The sequence below is a fragment of the Pezoporus occidentalis genome, unplaced genomic scaffold (genome assembly GCF_034315485.1).
Source record: "Pezoporus occidentalis ecotype Australia unplaced genomic scaffold, CSIRO_AGI_Poc_V1 ctg152, whole genome shotgun sequence".
Lineage (NCBI taxonomy): Eukaryota > Metazoa > Chordata > Aves > Psittaciformes > Psittacidae > Pezoporus > Pezoporus occidentalis.
The window spans coordinates 645,315-664,237 of record NW_026913339.1 but is presented as its reverse complement, the minus strand read 5'-3'; the positions used below and the strand labels follow the sequence as shown (position 1 = coordinate 664,237).

At 41.4% G+C, this 18,923-nt stretch overlaps 1 protein-coding gene across 1 annotated transcript in view; it reads right to left on the bottom strand.

The window, feature by feature from the left end:
• Positions 1 to 18,462, bottom strand: part of ELK3 (ETS transcription factor ELK3) — a 40,139-nt gene extending 21,677 nt beyond the window's left edge. The window contains exons 1-2 of the mRNA XM_062611325.1: positions 17,994 to 18,462; positions 443 to 651 (exon numbers count right to left, since the gene is read on the bottom strand). Of these exons, the coding sequence (XP_062467309.1) occupies positions 443 to 649 (207 nt within the window). The 5' untranslated portion in view covers positions 650 to 651; positions 17,994 to 18,462. The remainder of the gene's footprint in view (positions 1 to 442; positions 652 to 17,993) is intronic.
• Between the last annotated feature and the right edge of the window lie 461 nt (positions 18,463 to 18,923).

Genomic DNA, 18,923 nt, shown 5'->3' with positions numbered 1-18,923 from the left:
GTCTTTTCCTTGTTCTGACACGGGTGATACCCGCTGGTAAAGCTGCCACACTCTGACTGCTGCACTGCAGTTATTACTGCTGTCTACCACCTCCCTGCATTACAGAAGATCCTAGCAGGCTGTAATAATCAAACAGTTCTCTGTTATCAACAGTTATTTTATTGTTGTCAAAAGCTACAGAAAATATTGGGTAGCCAAACGCATAAACACATGAAAGCATCAGTAAGTGTAAACCTAGGTCAAAACCTCCCCTCCTCAGGCAGTGGGATGTGCAGTGTTTTCCTGTGCACCTTTCAGCTGCCCTCTTACCTCCACTGTGATTGCCTTCAGTACTGTTGTCTGTTGTAAAAGCTAGTTAGAGGAAGTTTTGAATTGTTTCCACATAGAGGTGAGATACTAGTGTTTGTATTTTCTTAGTCTGCACGAGAATAACAAAATTTACCTTGTCATAATAGTATCTGAGCGCCCGGCTCAGCTTGTCATAATTCATATTAGTTTTGTTTTTTCTGAGTCCCCACAGCTTAGCCACTTCTTCTGCCTTGAGTAGCTTGAACTCGCCATCATTAGACGTCCAGCAAATCAGGTGCTCATGTTTCTGGTCTAGCAGCAACTGCAAAAGGAACTGCCACAGTGTGATTGCACTCTCCATACCTACAAGGGACAAAGGAGAGCAACAGTGTGAAAAACATTCAGAAGCAGGCGGTCCACTCAATGCTTTTTTCAGTAACAAGTTCTGTGTAGAACTTGCAGAATCATCCTACATAACTGAGCAAAGGAAGCCTCTGTATCATTTACAACCAAACATCCTCCAGACCTACAGGTCTCGCACTGCCGTTTCAGTATTTTTTTCCACAGCTATTTTCTGAAGGGATACATAAAACAGTAAGTAGTTAGAAAAGCACTGCCCACATAGTTCATACGGTATAGTCATCTCCAGTTAGTATCTTCAATTCAGTGTATGCAACCACTCTTCAAAGGAACATATGGGGGAGGTGAGGTGAAGGGAGAGAAGAAAGTACTTGATGTAACTATCTGGTGAAATGAGCTGGAAAAACTGCTATTTACTGTCATGAGGAGCATACTGAACTCTTTCAGGTATGTCACTGTGTAGAAGGGGAGGAAAAGGAAAGACCAGAGCAGTTGCCTTTGGTTAGAGGACCAGAAACCAAACTCTTTCCTCCTCACCACAGGTACCTGCCTTGCTGGTATCATATGGCCTTTGCCTATTTTGTTTCTTCCAGGGTCTGAAATGCCTCTTTGCTGCTTCTGTTTGCCATTTCAAGTAGCTCAGAAGATGTTATCTATGTTGCAGAAATGCTGAAAGTTCAGTACACTTAAGCACAGAAAAGTAAGTGTTGTTTACCCTGAACCTTTCTCTAACAAGGATTTCTCGTTATCATACGTATGACTGAGAACTAGGAATATTTTTAACAGTGCCTGAGTCTAACTTCTAAGGGTGATTGAATATATTTTTTGTCTCTGCTAAAGGGTGCTTAAATACTTTTGTCTCTGCTAACTGGCTGTGCTACTGAACCCTCCCTAAATAAACCTCTTTTTCAGGCACTGCATTCAAAATAATTAGACAAACTTAAGAGTTAGTATATTCCAATTCAGCACAAGACATAATACACACAAAACTTGGGAGCATTACCACTGAAGACAGTTTATTAATGAAATGAAGATGTAGCTAAAAATGAGGTTGCCCCCCACTTTCAAAAACATTCCAAGTCTCAGTATGTTACCACTGTATCAAACAATGTTTTTCCTGGCCTCTTCTGATAGTTAATTAGGACATGTTATGTGTAACTAATGCAGGTTTAAAGATGCCAGTGTTACTGAGTTACCTGACTATGATGTTAATGGTGTTATTATTTGACTTATCTTTGTACGTGTAACAATGGATATTTTTGTCTTTAAACAAGCTTATGTTTTTTAACTTCCTTGATCCTTAATATTTTACTGTTTGCTTCCCAGCAGATAACAGGGCCGTAACATGCCATTTACTGCCTGACGCTTTCCTTGGTGTGTTGACCACAAGAGGGCACAAAATTTCTGTCTTCCGCAGGGAACAGTACAGCAGACAGCTGAAGGAAAATTGGCCTCTTCAAGTCACTAGCAATAAGGAAATCATGCTGCATAAACTCCACTAGTATAAAGGAAAATAAATCGCAGAAGATAGTGTAAAAGCAACTAAAAGACACTAGAGAATGTCGTCAATAGTATTACAGAAAAGCAGAATTTGGAGCTCTATTTTGGTCCAAATAATTTCAACAGTGGCCGAACAAGGGTTTGCAGAATTAATGATGGTTTTCTTGTCCCGGCAGAAGCCTCATTTCTTTAACCGAGAATCCAGTCTGAATGACAAGGACAAAAGTACCTATCCCTGACACCCAGTTGTGTAAAACAGGAACTATGCAGCACCTTCAAGAGAGGGTAGAGGCTCCGAGCACTGTTAGGTATCCCTGAAACAGAACCGCCTATATAAACGATCTGGTGCTTTCAAAAGTTTACATTTGCTTCATTGCATGTTTTATTACTTTATACAAATTCTTTTCCACTTAAATATATCTGAAAGTTATACACTTGCTTTACAGTCTTTAAAAAGTTCCTTTAAACTACACCAACTGTGCAAGTATTAACATCTTTAATGGATTATTCATCTATATAATAGCTAACAAAGCATCCCTATTAAAGTGGCAACATATATACACACTTTTTAATTAATATTCATAAATTTTGCAATTTCACTAAACATGTGTAGGTATATACAGTCATACTCTTTAAAATAATCTTAGTTTCCATTCATCACATACAGCAATACTCTGCATAATTTCAGCTTGTATCATACAACTCTTCCAAACAAAAAATCACAAACAGAACTTTTTTTGCTCTGGAAAATTAGAAGCAACTTCTAAATATCTTCCTTTAAAATTGTCTTACAATGTGTACAGGTGTCCCACACTACAAAAGACCTGTCAGTAGAACTTCAGCTGAAGAAATTAAAGGTGGAAGAGAGCCATAGAAGTACTAATATAAAGTTTACCACCATGACATTAGCCAAAGCAGTACAACACTTCAGAGATGCAATTCTATCAGACCTTAAATTACATTCTCCTTCAGAGCAATAATGCCTCTTCCCAGAGTTCAGCTGCAACGGAACTCACAGTGAAGTGCATTTTGCTGCAGTCTCCTCCACTCCCATTCACCTCTGCCCAACACTCACAGGGTAACCTACAGCTAACATTGCACTACATTTTCTACTACGAACCTGTTTTCTGATGCTTATCATTTGTAAAATGTAAACAGTTTTGGATTCCATTTTTACCTACTGGGTCTCATGGTGACTCAGCCATAGGCATAACGCAAAATGCATGAACAGTACAAGCCTGGGTGAGAACAACCTATAGGAGTACCCATTCCATACTGTATGCCCCAGTGACTAAGGAGAGGTGACTTCCATCAAGTTATTACACAAAAGGTTACTGCCACCTTTTTCAAAGTGGTTCAAATATAATTTAACCAAAAATGTGGTACCTGTATTAAAAGTTATTATGAATTATGAGTGGGAGGAGTCACAAATCTTCAGAAAAGATTGTACTGCATCTATGCCTTTTCTAATTCTTTTGAATTTTTACTGACTCAAAGGGAATTCAGTGTCTTGCCTTGATTTAACAGAATTGGATGCTAGGATATGGTCACTTCCTACCAGGCATATATTTCACATTTCATTCAACTCTTTGTTAATATTAAATAGAAATAATAAATATTCCCATCACTTCTGTGCTCAATAGAGGATCTGAATGCTGGACAATAAATTATACATGGAGCCACATACTAAATTACATGGATTGGACAAAAAATCACTTATTTAGATAATGACATCCATCTATGTTACAGAATGAGACAGGCAACCTATGTAAGAAACATGCATTCTGTGTCATGGAAAGTGTGAGAGACTGATCTGAAATCAGACTTCACTGTCCATTGTCTCAAGGATTGGTATGAGAAGCTGAGATGGAATTCCACCTATCTTTTTTCTCAGAGATGGGTGGGAGAAGTTGAGATAAGACTCCAATATCCATTGCCTGGGAGAAGGGTATGAGGAGCTGAACTGGTACTCCACCATCCATTGCCTGAGGGATGAGTAGGAAAGAGCTAAGGCTCTTCCATCCATTACTTCGAGGATTGGTGTGAGGAATTGCTATCCATTATCCCAAGAACTGCTGCAAGACCAGGGAAACTGGTCCATCAGGACCATGTAATACATGACATGAAGAACAGAGGTACTCCCTCCAACTCATTATAAAAGGGGGAAAAAGTAATCACAAGAAGGAGCCACTGCCATGAGGATGACTCCAGAAGGACACCTCCATGAGGACATTCTCCACCGATGACCACTACGGACCCTGATGGACACCCTCCACGAGACATTGCCGTAAGGACAACTCCCTGAGACACAGTCCACAGTGTACCTTCAAGGGGACAACTCCAGAAGGACACCTTCATGAGGACACCCACCTCCAACGACTACTATGGACCTTTAGGGGACACTCTGCTCCGATACCAACTACAAACACTGGAGAACTCCCACCACCAAAAACAACAGATCCTCAGGACACCACTGGATCCACGGTGGTGACTCCCTCTCTGCACCCTGAATTCTTGCTTCATTTTCTGCCTTTTTTCCAATCTGTCCTATTATTATCCCTTTTATTACAATAGTTTCCCTTTTTTATAATAACTGTCTTTTCATAATAAACCAATTGATCAATTATGGTACTTGACCTTGTTTGCGTCTTAATTCCACTTGTGGGATAACGAACATAACAGGGTCCAACACTGGGGTTTTCTCCAATTGGACCCTGACAGAAAGCCTAGTCAAAATTTCATATACACAAAAAAGGCCATTAATTTTTTCATCCCTTAACCTTAACACATGTGGTTTTCTCATCATACCATTCTTTAAACATTTATACAATGCATTTGAGAGTCAAAGATATCTTCTAAGCCATGAAATAGAAATAGCTAGGTTGACCTGACCTAAATAGCCTAGTAATTTTACTTTGTGATCAGTTCCACTACCACTGATACAAATTATCACTGGCATAGCTAGAAGGAATTATACTTGGAAACGCTATGTTAGACAGCAAAAGGATGTTTCAGAACCAAGTTTTCTGAAAGTCCATTTCTCAGGCAGCTGTGACAAGTAACTACACTAACACCCTCTGTGTTACCCATTTACGCCCCCTTCAAAAGCACATCCCCCCCATACAAAGCCTACCAACTGCATGGTCAGTGTGGTACAATGTGATCTCCACACATCACATTTTAAGTTCAGAACTGATGTGGGAAGGACACAACACAGAGTATCTGTGCTGATAATACTGCCCCTATTCATTTCAACCAAATCAAGGGACTACCGGAAATGCCTGACCTCGGAGCAGCAAAGTCAACACTGAAAACTCTCCCAGAAGAGAATAAGAGAAAAGGACAGACACATCCACACGCAAAGCATCCCATTTAAGAGGTTATTTTCCTGTAAATTCCTGGAATTTTGAGGTGCCCGAATTCCTCACTTAGATGAGAGGCCCACAGGCCAAACACTGGCTTTCCCCCTAATGTATGGAGACTGACTTCTACAGGAAGGAGCAAGCATTATGAAAACATCATGTAAGTTACACTAGAAAAGTTAAGACATATGAATACACATGCTGGTGACTGCATTACCTTCTTTTTTTTTTTTTTTAATCAAGACAATACATACAAAATTCCATAGGACAAAATGTCAGTAAAGTGGTATTCAGGTCCAAAAGAAAGTCATTGACCTGCTGGGGAAAAGAAACCAAATAAGAAAGCCATTTTAAATCCAAGCAGTAGAAAACCAGGGGGTTCAGAGACAAAGCTAGCTAAATACAAAGCTCAGCATCAGAAAGATTTATGACATAAACTGTGAGTTAAGTAGGATACTCTTTTGGGCATTAAGTTTTGTAGGACTCTGCACAGAAAAACTTAGAAGAAAAAGGCAGAAAGCTGGAAAGCAGCTCTGTAGCATTCAGGACCTCTGCAGAGGACCTTAGCTTTCATACAACTACATTACAGCTGTGTTCTTATTTTCCATTCTCCCACATACTCCAGGTTTCCTACCTAGATTCTTTCTCCCCACTCCATGTTAGCTCCCAAGCACCCTTTATAAAATAGAGATATACTGCTGATCCTGAACAATCAACATGAACAAGTTCTGAAGGCTAAAACTAAGAATCCCTCCAGATATTAGAATCAAAACCAGCCTTTTGCTGTTTTAGAGGGTGTACATCTGGGGCTCTGAGCTATTGTGGGACTTGGGGCAGAGGAGGGACAGCTGAGTGGGACAGACTGGCTGGAGAGCCTAAAAGCTGAGAAAATCAGCTGGAGATCAATTAAATCAGGAAGACATAAAAAGTGTTAGCCAGCATTATGCACTATAGGTAGTCACAGAGATGGCAATCAGACATGTACATGAAAAAGATTAAGAGGGAGAGTCAGGGCAGGGAAATTCATTTCCCTTAGTGTATGAAGAAACTGATGTTTCCTTCTCTAGCCAAAGCAGCTGCAAAAGATTCAGCTCCTTTTCTTATGCCCCACCACAGCAGGCGCACACCTCCACTTCCATTTCCCTTACAGGCAAGCGTGTGTTTCTGCAAGCACACAGCACTCCCCTGTAACATATGCCTTTTTTTCCACATACACACACCCCCACCCCCCCACCCCCAACCCCCTTTTTCAACTCCTCTGGAAAACGTGTGTATATTTTTTGTACATCCATTTACTGCTTTTGTATCCTAATTCTGGCCAGCAGCACGTTTCTCCGAGCAGCGTGATGTGGGGCATTGTTAGCTTCTCATTCACGTTAGCATTCAGCTTCCTTTATTTCTGCAGGTTGCAGCCAGGAAACTGGAAAATGAGCCACAGGAAACCTGGCCTCCTACATCTGTCCCAGTTTGTAACAGCAGCTCTGGTTTTATTTTTCTAAGTGTCTCAGGTTCATTTTAACCCTTGACATGACTGCTGCAATAACACATGAAAGAACATGGCTGGTTTGTCATTACTCTTTTTTTAAACACTGTTTCTCAATACTAGAAATTGAGATTTTGCTAAACCGTACTGACTTTTTTTTTAAGTATATTAATACTTACAGTTATGTGAGTTCTTAAAACCTTTTGTTGGAAACTACCAAAACAAGCCCATTCCATAACGACAAACATTAAAGAGAGAAAAATACAGAATAAGGCAGTCTCTAGCTGTTTTAGCTATATAAATTTTTAACATAGTTCTAAAGTGAGCATCTGCACGGAAAGTTGAACAGCTTACAAATCCTTTAGGCCAGTTTTTCTTTCACATTTCACTTTCTATAAAAAATTGAAGCACACTTGTTTCATATTTGATTACAGAAGCAAAAGGGTGCTGGTGCAGAAATGAAACCTCCCTACAATAATCAAAACCTCAGTCAGCTGTAACATTTTCCACTGAAAATTCATCCGTGTAACAGTTATTATATCATGAGAGGTTACAGACAACTGCCAAATGTGCCCCAATGCTTGCTCAGAAACATTTCAAAGAACAAGGCAAAAGTCTGACTCAGTCCTCACACTTTTATTTCTCAACAGAGATGCTTCAAGGGTGATAAATAGGATGTGGTTGGTGAGAAGTTAGTGATTCTGCCAGAAAGGAGGAAAATCAAATATCAGTTTGTTTACTCAGAAAGTTTTCAAGTACTCATCAGAAGAACTCACCGCTGATTTAATTGGCCTTGAAAAATTAATCTCACAACCAAGTGTGTAAATATACCTGTTTTAACTTGACGCAGAACTTTCTCTGGTAAAGTTAATAACTCAAATTAAGGCTGCAATCCATACTCGGGGCACTTTAGGGAACTGTATGATACAGAATGCTGGTAATTTTTCCACATCCAGCAACCAGGACATTTCCTGCCAGAGCATCCTCCAAGCTCTTCCATTGTGTTGAAACTGCAAAAACTTTCTAAATCAGGACTTCCTCCTATTATATTTCAGAGGCGTCTTTCTGGGAAATGCAGATTCAAGTGAAAAAAAAAAAAAAAAAAAAATAGGAATTCCTGCAGCACCACCCAGTGGAAACATTAGAAAAAGTTACAGGGTGCCTGGCGCACAAGTTCCGACTTGCTGCAGAACTACAGTAATGCTGCCACACAAATCCAGGCTGGTTCAAGGATGTGCCAAAAAAGCACAGAGGGTTTTGCTGGCTGATATCCTTAACGGAGTCACATGAGGCATGCCTATTCTGCTGGCCGAGCATAACAGTCTTAACTTTATATTCTAACTTAAAAGCTTATTTACAGTAATAATTTAGGTCTCCTTCTCAAGCAAGATTACCCACTGTTCTGGCCCGGCACATTTAAAAAAATAAACAGAGTCCCGTTGTTAAGAGCAACATTAAAGAGATAGCAGCAAGATCTAGCAAAATATTATAGGATAACATGAAGTTCCACTGCAGAAAAGAAAGCACTAATATACATGTCCAGTAACGCCTCCAGTAGGCATGTTTGGTAATACAATATTTGGAGCTTTTAATTCTTTTAACTAAGTCAAAGAAAGGCAGAGGCAGGTGTCCCAAGGAGGAAAGTTCTGTAAACTCCAAATTAATACAATAAAGGACTGGTCGTCTGCCAAGCAGAGGTGTGATGACATCGCCTCTAAAACACCAGTGTTTTCAGATTCTCCAGAGGATGCAATTCAAGAAACAGGTTTAAACTGACTGGAGTTAAAGCCTTTAGCAGGAGGGAACATCGTTAGTTGCCTCCCTCAGAAAGCCTTAAAAAAATAACCTGCTCAACTCTTTCTCAAGCTAGCCATAAACAAAACTACATAAATCCATAATGGCTCCAACCATTCACTTTGGGACAGACATAAAATGAACGCAGACTCCTCACACCGCTTTCTGTCTGCTCATGTGGTGCACATCTGTGGCATGCTGGCAATATGCTACACTGTAATCCCAGGGACTTGCGCTTTCAAAGCCAGCCCTATATGTTTATTTTTCCCATATGACTTCCTCTTACATTTTTGTCAGCATCAGTAGGACACAGATCATGATTGACTGTCCTATCTAAAATTTCTGATAGTCCTTTTGATAAATTCAGAGAAAATATGTATGAAAACAAAAAGATAGCTAAGGAGGGCAGAGGATCAAGTCTTCAGCAACAGTGGCTTTTCTGAAAGTTTACTTGACATACCAAGCAATAATTATTCCCAAATGTACATGCTTTTTCCTTATCTATACTCCCTTCTTAAACTAGCAGACCAAATGCTTTGTAACTGATACTAGTGGTCCTACTATTTTAAATTGTGTATTAATACCGTCAACTGCCTCAAATGTTACTTTTAATACATTTCATATTCAATTTTTTTAAACTAATCTTTCCCTCCTGACTGATTTTTCCTTGACTGCAAACTTAGATAAACAAGCAGGTCTTTTTAACACTTTGAGCAGAGAGAAACCCGGCCAAAGGGCAGGAAACATAGTCCTGGGAGTTCTGTTCAGGCAAACCAAGGTGGCTGGTAATTTCTGCGAGACCTAAAGCACAGCAGGATCATCACAGCTTACACAGAGTCAGAGCTCACCTCCCTGTGCATGCTGAATTTTCAGAATTTGATGGATTAGCAAAATGAGCCTTTAAACTATTAAATAACATACAGGTTTGCCTGTATATTTTCATATAGCAAAGGGAGTCAGTCGCAGCATTGTGCGGAAAACAGTGTAACACAATTCAGCAGGTAGTAACCTATGCGCATATGGAGATGTTTTACCCCAACAGTTTCTTCCCAAAACATTAGTGCTATCACAGTAGGTCTTGCAGCATGAGCCAGGGTGGAAGTTCCTTAGTCATAAAAAACGAGCAACTAGTCACAACTCTAGTGGAGGTCTGTATTTCACTTTAAATGCTATTATTTCTGTGCGCAATTGTCTCATAATAAAAACCTAAATTGTCATTCTTACATGTCAAAGTCTCAAAACTTTTCTATTCTCCTGCTTTCTCAATACTAATCAAAGTTCTGATATGCATGCTTATCATGAGCTAAACTAAACTGAAACCAGATTAAAAGATTCTTATCTTCTGATATTATTCACTTGTCTATTACACAAACAAGAACTTAAGGTCACACCTACATGTTTCCCCTAACATTGTTCATTAAACACTGGAATACCCAACAGAATGTATCATATAATATATGAAATTTCAACCAAGAGAAGATCTGGTTGTTACTCTCCTGGACTGTCTGTGTGTCTTTTGTGCTTAAACTATTTCCTGTGGCTGCTGCAAATTATGAAGGTGAGACAAATGGCATACTATTTCAATCACTGCAGCAAACTTTGCTGTATACTAAGTGTTTGTTAGTGTCTGCTGCTCAGGATGCCCAGCAGCCACTATTTCAACTTGTATGCTGAATCCTGGATAAAACCTCATGTTTAAATAAAACATAAAGAATCTACTACCTCTCCTCAACTTGGATGACACTGCAGAGTCAGTTTTATTGTGCCCTGCTCCCAGGGAACCAACCCAGCCTTGACACTGCTCTGCTTTGGAAGCATTTGCATTGCAGAGCTTCAGTATCAAAAGCAGCAGTACTGAAGGAATGTTACAGTCATACTTTCTACACCAGCCCTATTCCACACTTACAGTTTGCTAAACTAACCACACACACCAGCTGCTCTGAGTCTGCTCTGAGTCACCAGACTTCAGAGAGGTCTATATCTAGAATCTAAACTCACATACCCATCTCAGCTATATTAGCATAATATGGAAGAAATTCTCTGAAGGTAGTCAACTTTCTCCAGATTTCACTAACAGATCTGCAACAGGAATTTGTTTCTACTTTTTAAATGCTTTCTAAAGATTGCTTCTTCTCATGAATTACTCTTAATTGCTGGGAAGAGATAATAGTGGCAATTGAGTCTATAAACTTCTTGTTTGTGCTGTACTGTGACTTGATAGAGAGGCCACTCAACATTACCACAATATAAACATTTAAAAGCAATAACGTTCATTAGTATCCTTCCCAAAAAGCTTAAACTGAAATATATCTGATCAATTTTCTACATAACAAACAAACAAACAAACAAAAGACATGAAGAAATACACAGAGATACAGTAAAGAGGTGCTGACACCACATTAAAGGCAAATGGATGTGTAACAGAAATCTGTTTTCCAGATGAACTCTCAGCTGTTTTGCAAAATGAGGATGGGAAACTTATAGGAGGACATTTGATTGAAAACATTTAGATTCTTTAGATGAAGTACATAATCCAAGCCTACTCTTTTTGGTACAACTGTGAAAGCATATTTTACACAAACCTCTCTTTCAGAGAAATACACATTTTGTAAAATTACATTAACAGTACTTAATACTTGGGTTAGTGCTTAGAAATCTTTTATCAATTTTGAATGCTTGAGAATCACACAATTTACAACCAAATGATCCATTACATAATTTAACGACAGCTCAAACTAAAGACAATGTGTAAGATGCAAATTTTGCTCTCCTACTACCTCCGTAGGTCTTCAAGTTAGGATCAACAAGATTAAAAAAACTGTACACTTTAAAGCAGAAGAAATGAAGACAGGGTTGTTTGCATGCGAGCCAAAATACATTAGTGTAATAATTGGTATTTGCAAAGATTATCCAAGCTATACCCTGAATCTTCAAATGTCTAGTAAATTGGCAAGCAGAGACATGGGCATGACTGGAACGACTCTCTGAAATGTATCTGAGGGAAGCCATAGAATGGGCGATAACCTTCACACATTCAGCACATCCTGACACTACAAAATTGAGAGCTATGGAAGACCAGGAGGACACCTGCACAAAGCAAGCAAGAGCTACTCCAATGCCTTAGCTACCATTTAAATGTCTGCAACATGCAGTTTGTCTCAGTGCATTAACAGAAGTGCCGACACACACAAAAATAAATACATGCCTAAGTGCCTGAAAAGATCAAAACAAAGGAAGTTTGTGGCTTCCTACAGAAATTCTTCCTCTGAAGACCCTGAGCTGTGCCTAACCGTTCAGATGTAGACAGAGCACATGTACAGTCTTTAGAAACAAACTTCTCTTTACATAATTGATATTTTTCCTAAAAGTTCATAGGTGTCATCATACAGGTGAGCAGACTACAGCATGTACCCATGCATGCAGGGGGCAGTGGATTCCTCCTGAAGGAGAGGCAAAAATACCACAGTACTACTACAGTAATAGTAGCATAGGAGAAACTTCCCCCAGTTTCTGTACCAGGCATGACGTGCTGTGGTACTGGAATACCTCTTTGGTTAATTTGGGTCAAGTGTCCTCTCTCTGCTTCCTCCTGGCTTCCCCTCCTCCCTGACAGAGCATGAGACTCAAAAAGTCCTTGGTTGGCGTAAACATCACTTAGCAACAACTAAAAACATCAGTGTTATCAGCGCTGTTCCCAGGCTGAAAGTCAAAAACACAGCACCGCATCAGCTGATTAAGCAGATCAACAGTTCCAGGGTACTTTTTGGTACTGCAAAACTACCACAGTATACATACAAAATTAAAAATGCAGAATGACTATACAGTTACTAATTTGCATTGAATTAGCTGGCAGGTAGTTCCTTAGTCATATTTTCATATTAATACTGATGGCAGGTATTTTCTTTATGTTTTGTTTACAGAAAAGCAGCAATTCTCCTCCAAAGAGCTTTTAAATTTAAATCCACTCTAAACAGCAAACCCTTAAGAATGCGAATTCTAATATAATTCTAAAGTCATAGAATGGGTTGAGTTGGAAGGGACCTTAAAGATCATCCATTTCCAAACCTCTGCCATGGGCAGGGACACCTCCCACTAGAGCAGGTTGCTCAAAGCCCCATCCAACCTGGCCTATAAATTACTGGCATATAAACCTACAATTAGTTAAAGAAAGTTTCAAGGGCAAAGATGAATTTTGGTTTTGTGAAGTGCACAGGTGAGGTACTTTGTGCTTCATCTGCTTTGCTTCCATACATGCAGCCTTGTGTTTTACAGTGCAGTGAGCTGGACTTCCTGCGCCTACACCTTAATGTTCTCCTCAAAATCGTGACTAATTCTTTCATCATTCATTATTCAACAAAATACTCCAACACGAGAACAGACATATTCAGTCTTTCATGAGCTCTCAGCAGCCTCCAGAATATTAGTTGATTCATTTAACAAGCCACAGATGAAGTAAACATCTGTCTAATGATTCAAGACTGTGAGATTCCCTATTGTGGGAAACACCAGGAAAAAGCCATGGTGAATCAATCCAGGGATACACAGTGCAACACAGGCCCATCAGTGACAGCCTGCTGCATGAACCATTGGGTGTGGTTACAAAAGATACGCAGCAGCTCAAAACCAACAGTAAGCACCCTTTGAAACGGGCCTAGGCTGACAGCATCCAGTAATGAGTATCATGGCTCTCAGGTGGATTCCAGCAGCAGTATCGAGGCATGCTGCACACTGGAACCACCACCGCCAGAAGAAAACCATGGACTGATAAATTGTCTGAATTGCACAAAAATAGTCCAACCCACCACATCTTTGCAGGAAGTATGAGCTAATTTATCAGTTCTTCGCTACCTTAGATTATTTAGCATTGTGACAGAGATCCACTCACAGAGATAACGGTAACTACAGGACCATACAAACTGTGACATCACCAAGATACACTTGCTAAAATATTTTTTTTTATAAATACATGCATCCCAAATAACTGTGTGTTGATTCTCCCACCCTTATCACACTCTTCCTTATCTTTAGTAGCCAAATGTCTGTTTATTTTGGCAACATGTTGTTACACAATTCCATTCCCAAGGCTAAGATTCGTATTTTCTGTACAGCTGATGGATCTCCATGTCCATATTATGTATACCTATCTTTCTACATATAAATATGCAGCCCTCAGAGCAAGCAACAAGCTCCATGCACCTTGGTGAACCTGCAAAATTACTTTCATTTTCTGCTAAGTTCTCCAGAACAGATTTTTTAACTAAGGCAGTTTTCAGCTTCATTTGTATTAAGTCACTTGATCAGTAATAACTTCCCATGAGAATACCTCTATCATAAGAAGCCTCTATCCCAAGAAAGGCATTACAATGAGAAGGCAAGGTTTACATAAATGGTCTTCATGCACAACAAAGGGGAATACGTCAGTCTTTGCTCCCGTTGCTTAATATTATTTCATTAAACTTAAATCATGAAAACAAAGCAAGGCTCTCACCTCAAAGAACCACTCTGAATCAGTAAGCAGTAAGAACTGCTAGTGAATAAAACAAGAGATTTGTGTTTCTACATATAAAAACATACATATGCTGAGTGGTTTATAAAGAGTTACAAAGTAGGCTGCAGCTGAGATGTGTTGCTTATTTCAGCTGTTGCATCTAGGTGGTATCAGAAAGGCTCTACGTCTGTAGGTTTTTTCTTTTTAGGAACAACTCACGGAAGCGATTTGGAAAACTGAGATAGAGGCAATTATGATAATATCTCATCCCTTAGCAGATACTATGTATTCTTCTCACACACTATTGTATTTTTTTAAATTAAAGCAGTTAAAAGAACAAAATCATACTTACGGTGGAAACACCTTTAAGACACTTTTATTATCTGAGTGGAAACATCATGCACTACTTGATATCTGGATTTTTTTTTCTTTTTGTTTCAAACAGAAATGTTGCATTTTTAACATATCTATGGATTGCTTCTCATGCACTTTTTCGAATATACAGAACACACAAGCAGTACATTACTACATCATCTTTTTTTCTATGAGGACATCAAGATGGTTTTACTTATGCTGAGTGAATGCAATATATGAAATTTATGTAGTGTAGATAGACCATACATATAACTGTGTGTGTGAAAGTGTGTGCTTCACCTACAGTGATTCGGTAGACGGCACACCAAAATTCCAGCAATATTTAATGCAATAAGTGGGCAATTTATGTCCGTATTTCTAAGAGAGATAACATGAGCTAGGAAGGGCTCTTCACTGAGAGTTTTGGTGTTGTACGCCACACTATTCCATAACACACTCAGCACATTTCTGAACATCACACCCAATTAGAAACCTCTCTAAAATTTAGAATTTGACAAAAGAAATAAAACTTCAGAACCGGAAAATGGCTCTCACTACCCAATGACCGCATTTGATTGAAACAGAACTTAAGCATTTTCTGGTTTACGCATTGTTCTAAAAATTCTTCTCCATCTAACTAGGAAATCAAGAGGTATCTGTGTCTGGAGATTGTGTCACTGATCCACTAGTAAACATCCTCTGTAAAGTGACGTTAATGAACTTTTCTGCGCAGCTTGGACATACGAAGTACGGGAAACACTGAAGATCCTCAAAGGCATACACGTGGTACACTGCAATTAGTTCTCCATCCAAGTACTACTTTTCTTCATAGTATTTGCTAGTTTAATGTTACCACATTATAATTCAAGTAAGTAGCTAAGTGCTACTTCCTATTACATGCAATTTTATGCCCATTTTTTGACATTTCCTTAAGATAAAACCCACTTAATAAGCAAGACTCCCTTTTCTTTGTTTGGTCCAGACTTTTTTGTTTGCAAAAAATTGTTAACTTCTAATTTAAATTTAAAGATCAGTGGTGCATGACAAAAATCTTTCTCATTCTGAACTGGTTTGGAGAAAACTCCAGGAACAAACTTGCCAACAGTTTCAAGTTGACAAGCAGGTATTCTTTATTGCAGCACTGGGAGACACGGGGGATAGCTCCTTCTAACGTGTGTCCCCGAATTGCTATACAGGTCATCCTTATATGGTTACTGAGCATATTACATCATTTTCCAAAAGGTTTCCGGCATGCATACAAAAATGTGGTGGTCTTTAAAGGTCGCTTACTTTTCCCAACAAGCTTAATTAACATTAATAATAATAATTAATAACATAGCAATCATCCTGGCCTTCTACTTATCAGTTAGTTTAACTGCTCTCATCCTGGACATCTGCTAGTCCGGGATACTCCCCATCCCCAGGTCCTGTCCTTCTATTCTGCTTTTCTCACACATTTTGTACTGAGGCTCTGAGGCCCTGAAACTATGTCAACTACCTCCAAGCATCGCAGTTATTTTCCGTTACAAAGCCATCAAACTTAACGTTACTTAGAACTGATTACATGTTGTACTTTTGTGCCTCCTTGTCTCAGAACACAGACTTCTTTTGTGACCACTATGAAAATAAATCATCACGAAATAATACACAAACCACCAAGTCAAAAATGGTGTTTACAAAATCACCTGAAAATCAGATACGCAAAAGCACCAATACAGGAAGGTTACACAAGTGAATATACTTTTCAAACATGCCCATCACCTCTGTATCTTGGGACAAGCTTTTTAATCATGCAATTACATGCAACTGTCACAGATGCACAGAATATGCTTACAGTAGTTTTCTGTGCACCTCCTTTCTGCACTTCACTCTATTTATGCATAAACTACTACCTTATCAGAAATAATTGAAAAGTCTGAATGAGCAAAATAGGAGATGAACCACGACTTTCTGCTTGAAATTAAATGAAACCTGACTTTTGGAGTCATGACCCAAAAGATGCTGCATTGCATAAACTTATGTTAGCACTATACCCCTAAGTAAATAAAGATGTAACTTGTCTCCCTTTCAACTGCAATGTTAGAAAGGCTGACAGGGCTTCACAAAACCCTCCTGTGTTAGGGAACGGAAACTCCTAATGAGATTAGTTGGTGTGTGTGCAGACATTACTTAGCCATGACTAAATGGGCTCTCTTCCTGCAGCCAGTGGAAAATTCAGGGAACTTTTTCCCCCTGCAGCATCAGAGTCCCTCTAACCTTCAGCAAAGCTGGATCCAAAAACAACTCCACTTTCTCTCCCTTTCTCTAGCTCTTTTTTCTTTTTTTTTTTTTCCTTTCCTTACAAACATTTTTAGTGTTTTTTTTCGGTTATTCGTGGAAACTCTCCACATCGGCCAAGGGGTCTTGGGGCAGGGGCTGGCTAAGAAAAGCGGGGAGGGGGAGGGCCGGGCAGAATGCAGAAGACTACAAAGGAAACTGTAAAAAGGAGCAAATACATAAACCTGAGAGGGAGAAAACCACAGAGTTTCTTTGTGAGCTGCAGTGACTCATTTTCAAGATGTTGTCTGCTGCCAGTTTCAAACCGGAAGCGCATGGCAATTAGTCTTGCTGTTTCCAGACAAGCCAGAAACTCTCCCGACACTTCCCTCCCCCCCCCCCCCTTTTTTTTTAAAGCCCCTTCTGCAGTTTCTGCAGGAACATTACCCTCCCTCCCTCCCCTTTCTCCATTCCCCCCAGCCCCACTCGGCGCCGGGGACCCCACGGCGCTCCCGCAGTCCTGACCGGCACCCGGGCGGCCCCCGCCGCCCCAAACGCCGCTATCACGAAGCTGCTCGCTCCGGGCAGGCCCGCGCGGCCCCGGCAGCCGGACACGACCCGGCACCGCTGAGGGAGCTGCGGGCGGCGGGGGTCCCGGGGCTCCCCCCGACTCGCTGCTCCCTGTCAGGCTGCACACACCCACCCCCCCCCCAGCCTCTCCTCACACCCCGACCCCTCCCGTGCCTGCTCCCCAACACACGCTCCGTCTTCTCACCTACACCCGCCGCTCCCGGGGGCTGGCGGGGCCCCCTGAGGCAGCAGAACCCCCCCTTCCAGCGCCCTCCACCCGCCGCTCCCTGACCGCCACCCCCTGCCCCCACCACGGCAGCGCTGGCCGGGCCCGACCCCAGGGCAGGACCCCCGGGACCCCCGGCCCAGTGTGGGGCTCCACGCTGCCCCTCGGCGCTGCTCACCGCCAGCACCGCTTCCCCGCCGTCGAGGGGTGCACCGAACCCCGCGGCAGCCGCCGGCCTCCCCTTCACTCCCCTCCCCGCAGACCCCGAAACTTCGCGGGAGTCGGGGCAGGCGCAGCAGCACTTGTACCTACCCAGCGGCTGAGGGACTTCTCCGCTCTCTCCTGGTAGTTTAGAGGGAGCCGGGTAAAATCCCCCGGTTCTCCATGCTGACAGTCTTCTGCAAACGCTTTGTTGCTCTTGTAATGAGATCCTGATTTTACTTTTTTTTTCCTCCTTTTTTTTTTTTCTCCTTTTTTTTCCCTTCGGCCGGGTGTGTGTGTGTGTGTGTGTGTGCGTGTGTGCCCGTGTGAGAGAGCGAGCAGGAAGTCAGAGCAGTCAGACAGAGAGCCGGCTCACTTCCTTTCCTGCATTATTCCCCAGGCGGTTTGCAGTCTGTGTAAACAGGCTTTTCCTCCCCTCTCCCCTCGCTCTGGCCACTGATGTGCAGCATGGCTGTAATATAAGACACACACATAGTAAAACGGGTAACGGTAACTCCACAGGCTCTCAGGGAGCTCCGCCGGCTCCCCCGACCTCCACCTCTTCCTGTGCTACACCCCTGGGGAGGAGCTTCCCGACAGACCAGCGCTTGGCCCACCGGTGCGTCTCGCCTTCCCGCTCGTCCCAGTGCTTTCCCAAAAGCGTAGAATCATGGAATAGCTTGGGTTAGAAGGTACCTTCAAAGGTCCTCTAGTCGAACTCCCCTGCAGTGAGCAGGGATGTCTTCAACTAGATCAGGTTGCTCAGAACCACGTCCAGCCTGGCCTTGGATGTCTCCAGGGTTGGCACATCTACCACGCATTTTATCCCCAGGTGACAGCTGGGATATGGGTATGAGATGCTTACAAGCAGTGCTTTGTCCTCCCAGAGCATCAGGAGGGGCCTCAGGGAGGCATTGGCCTTGGTAAAGGTGTCTGTTCTTGTGCCACCACGCTGGGGGCTCAGATGCTGGTGAAGCAAGGTGTTGGGTGCCTCCACTTCAGGTCAGTGGAGGTTGAAGGGCTGGTGGTGTGTGGGATCTT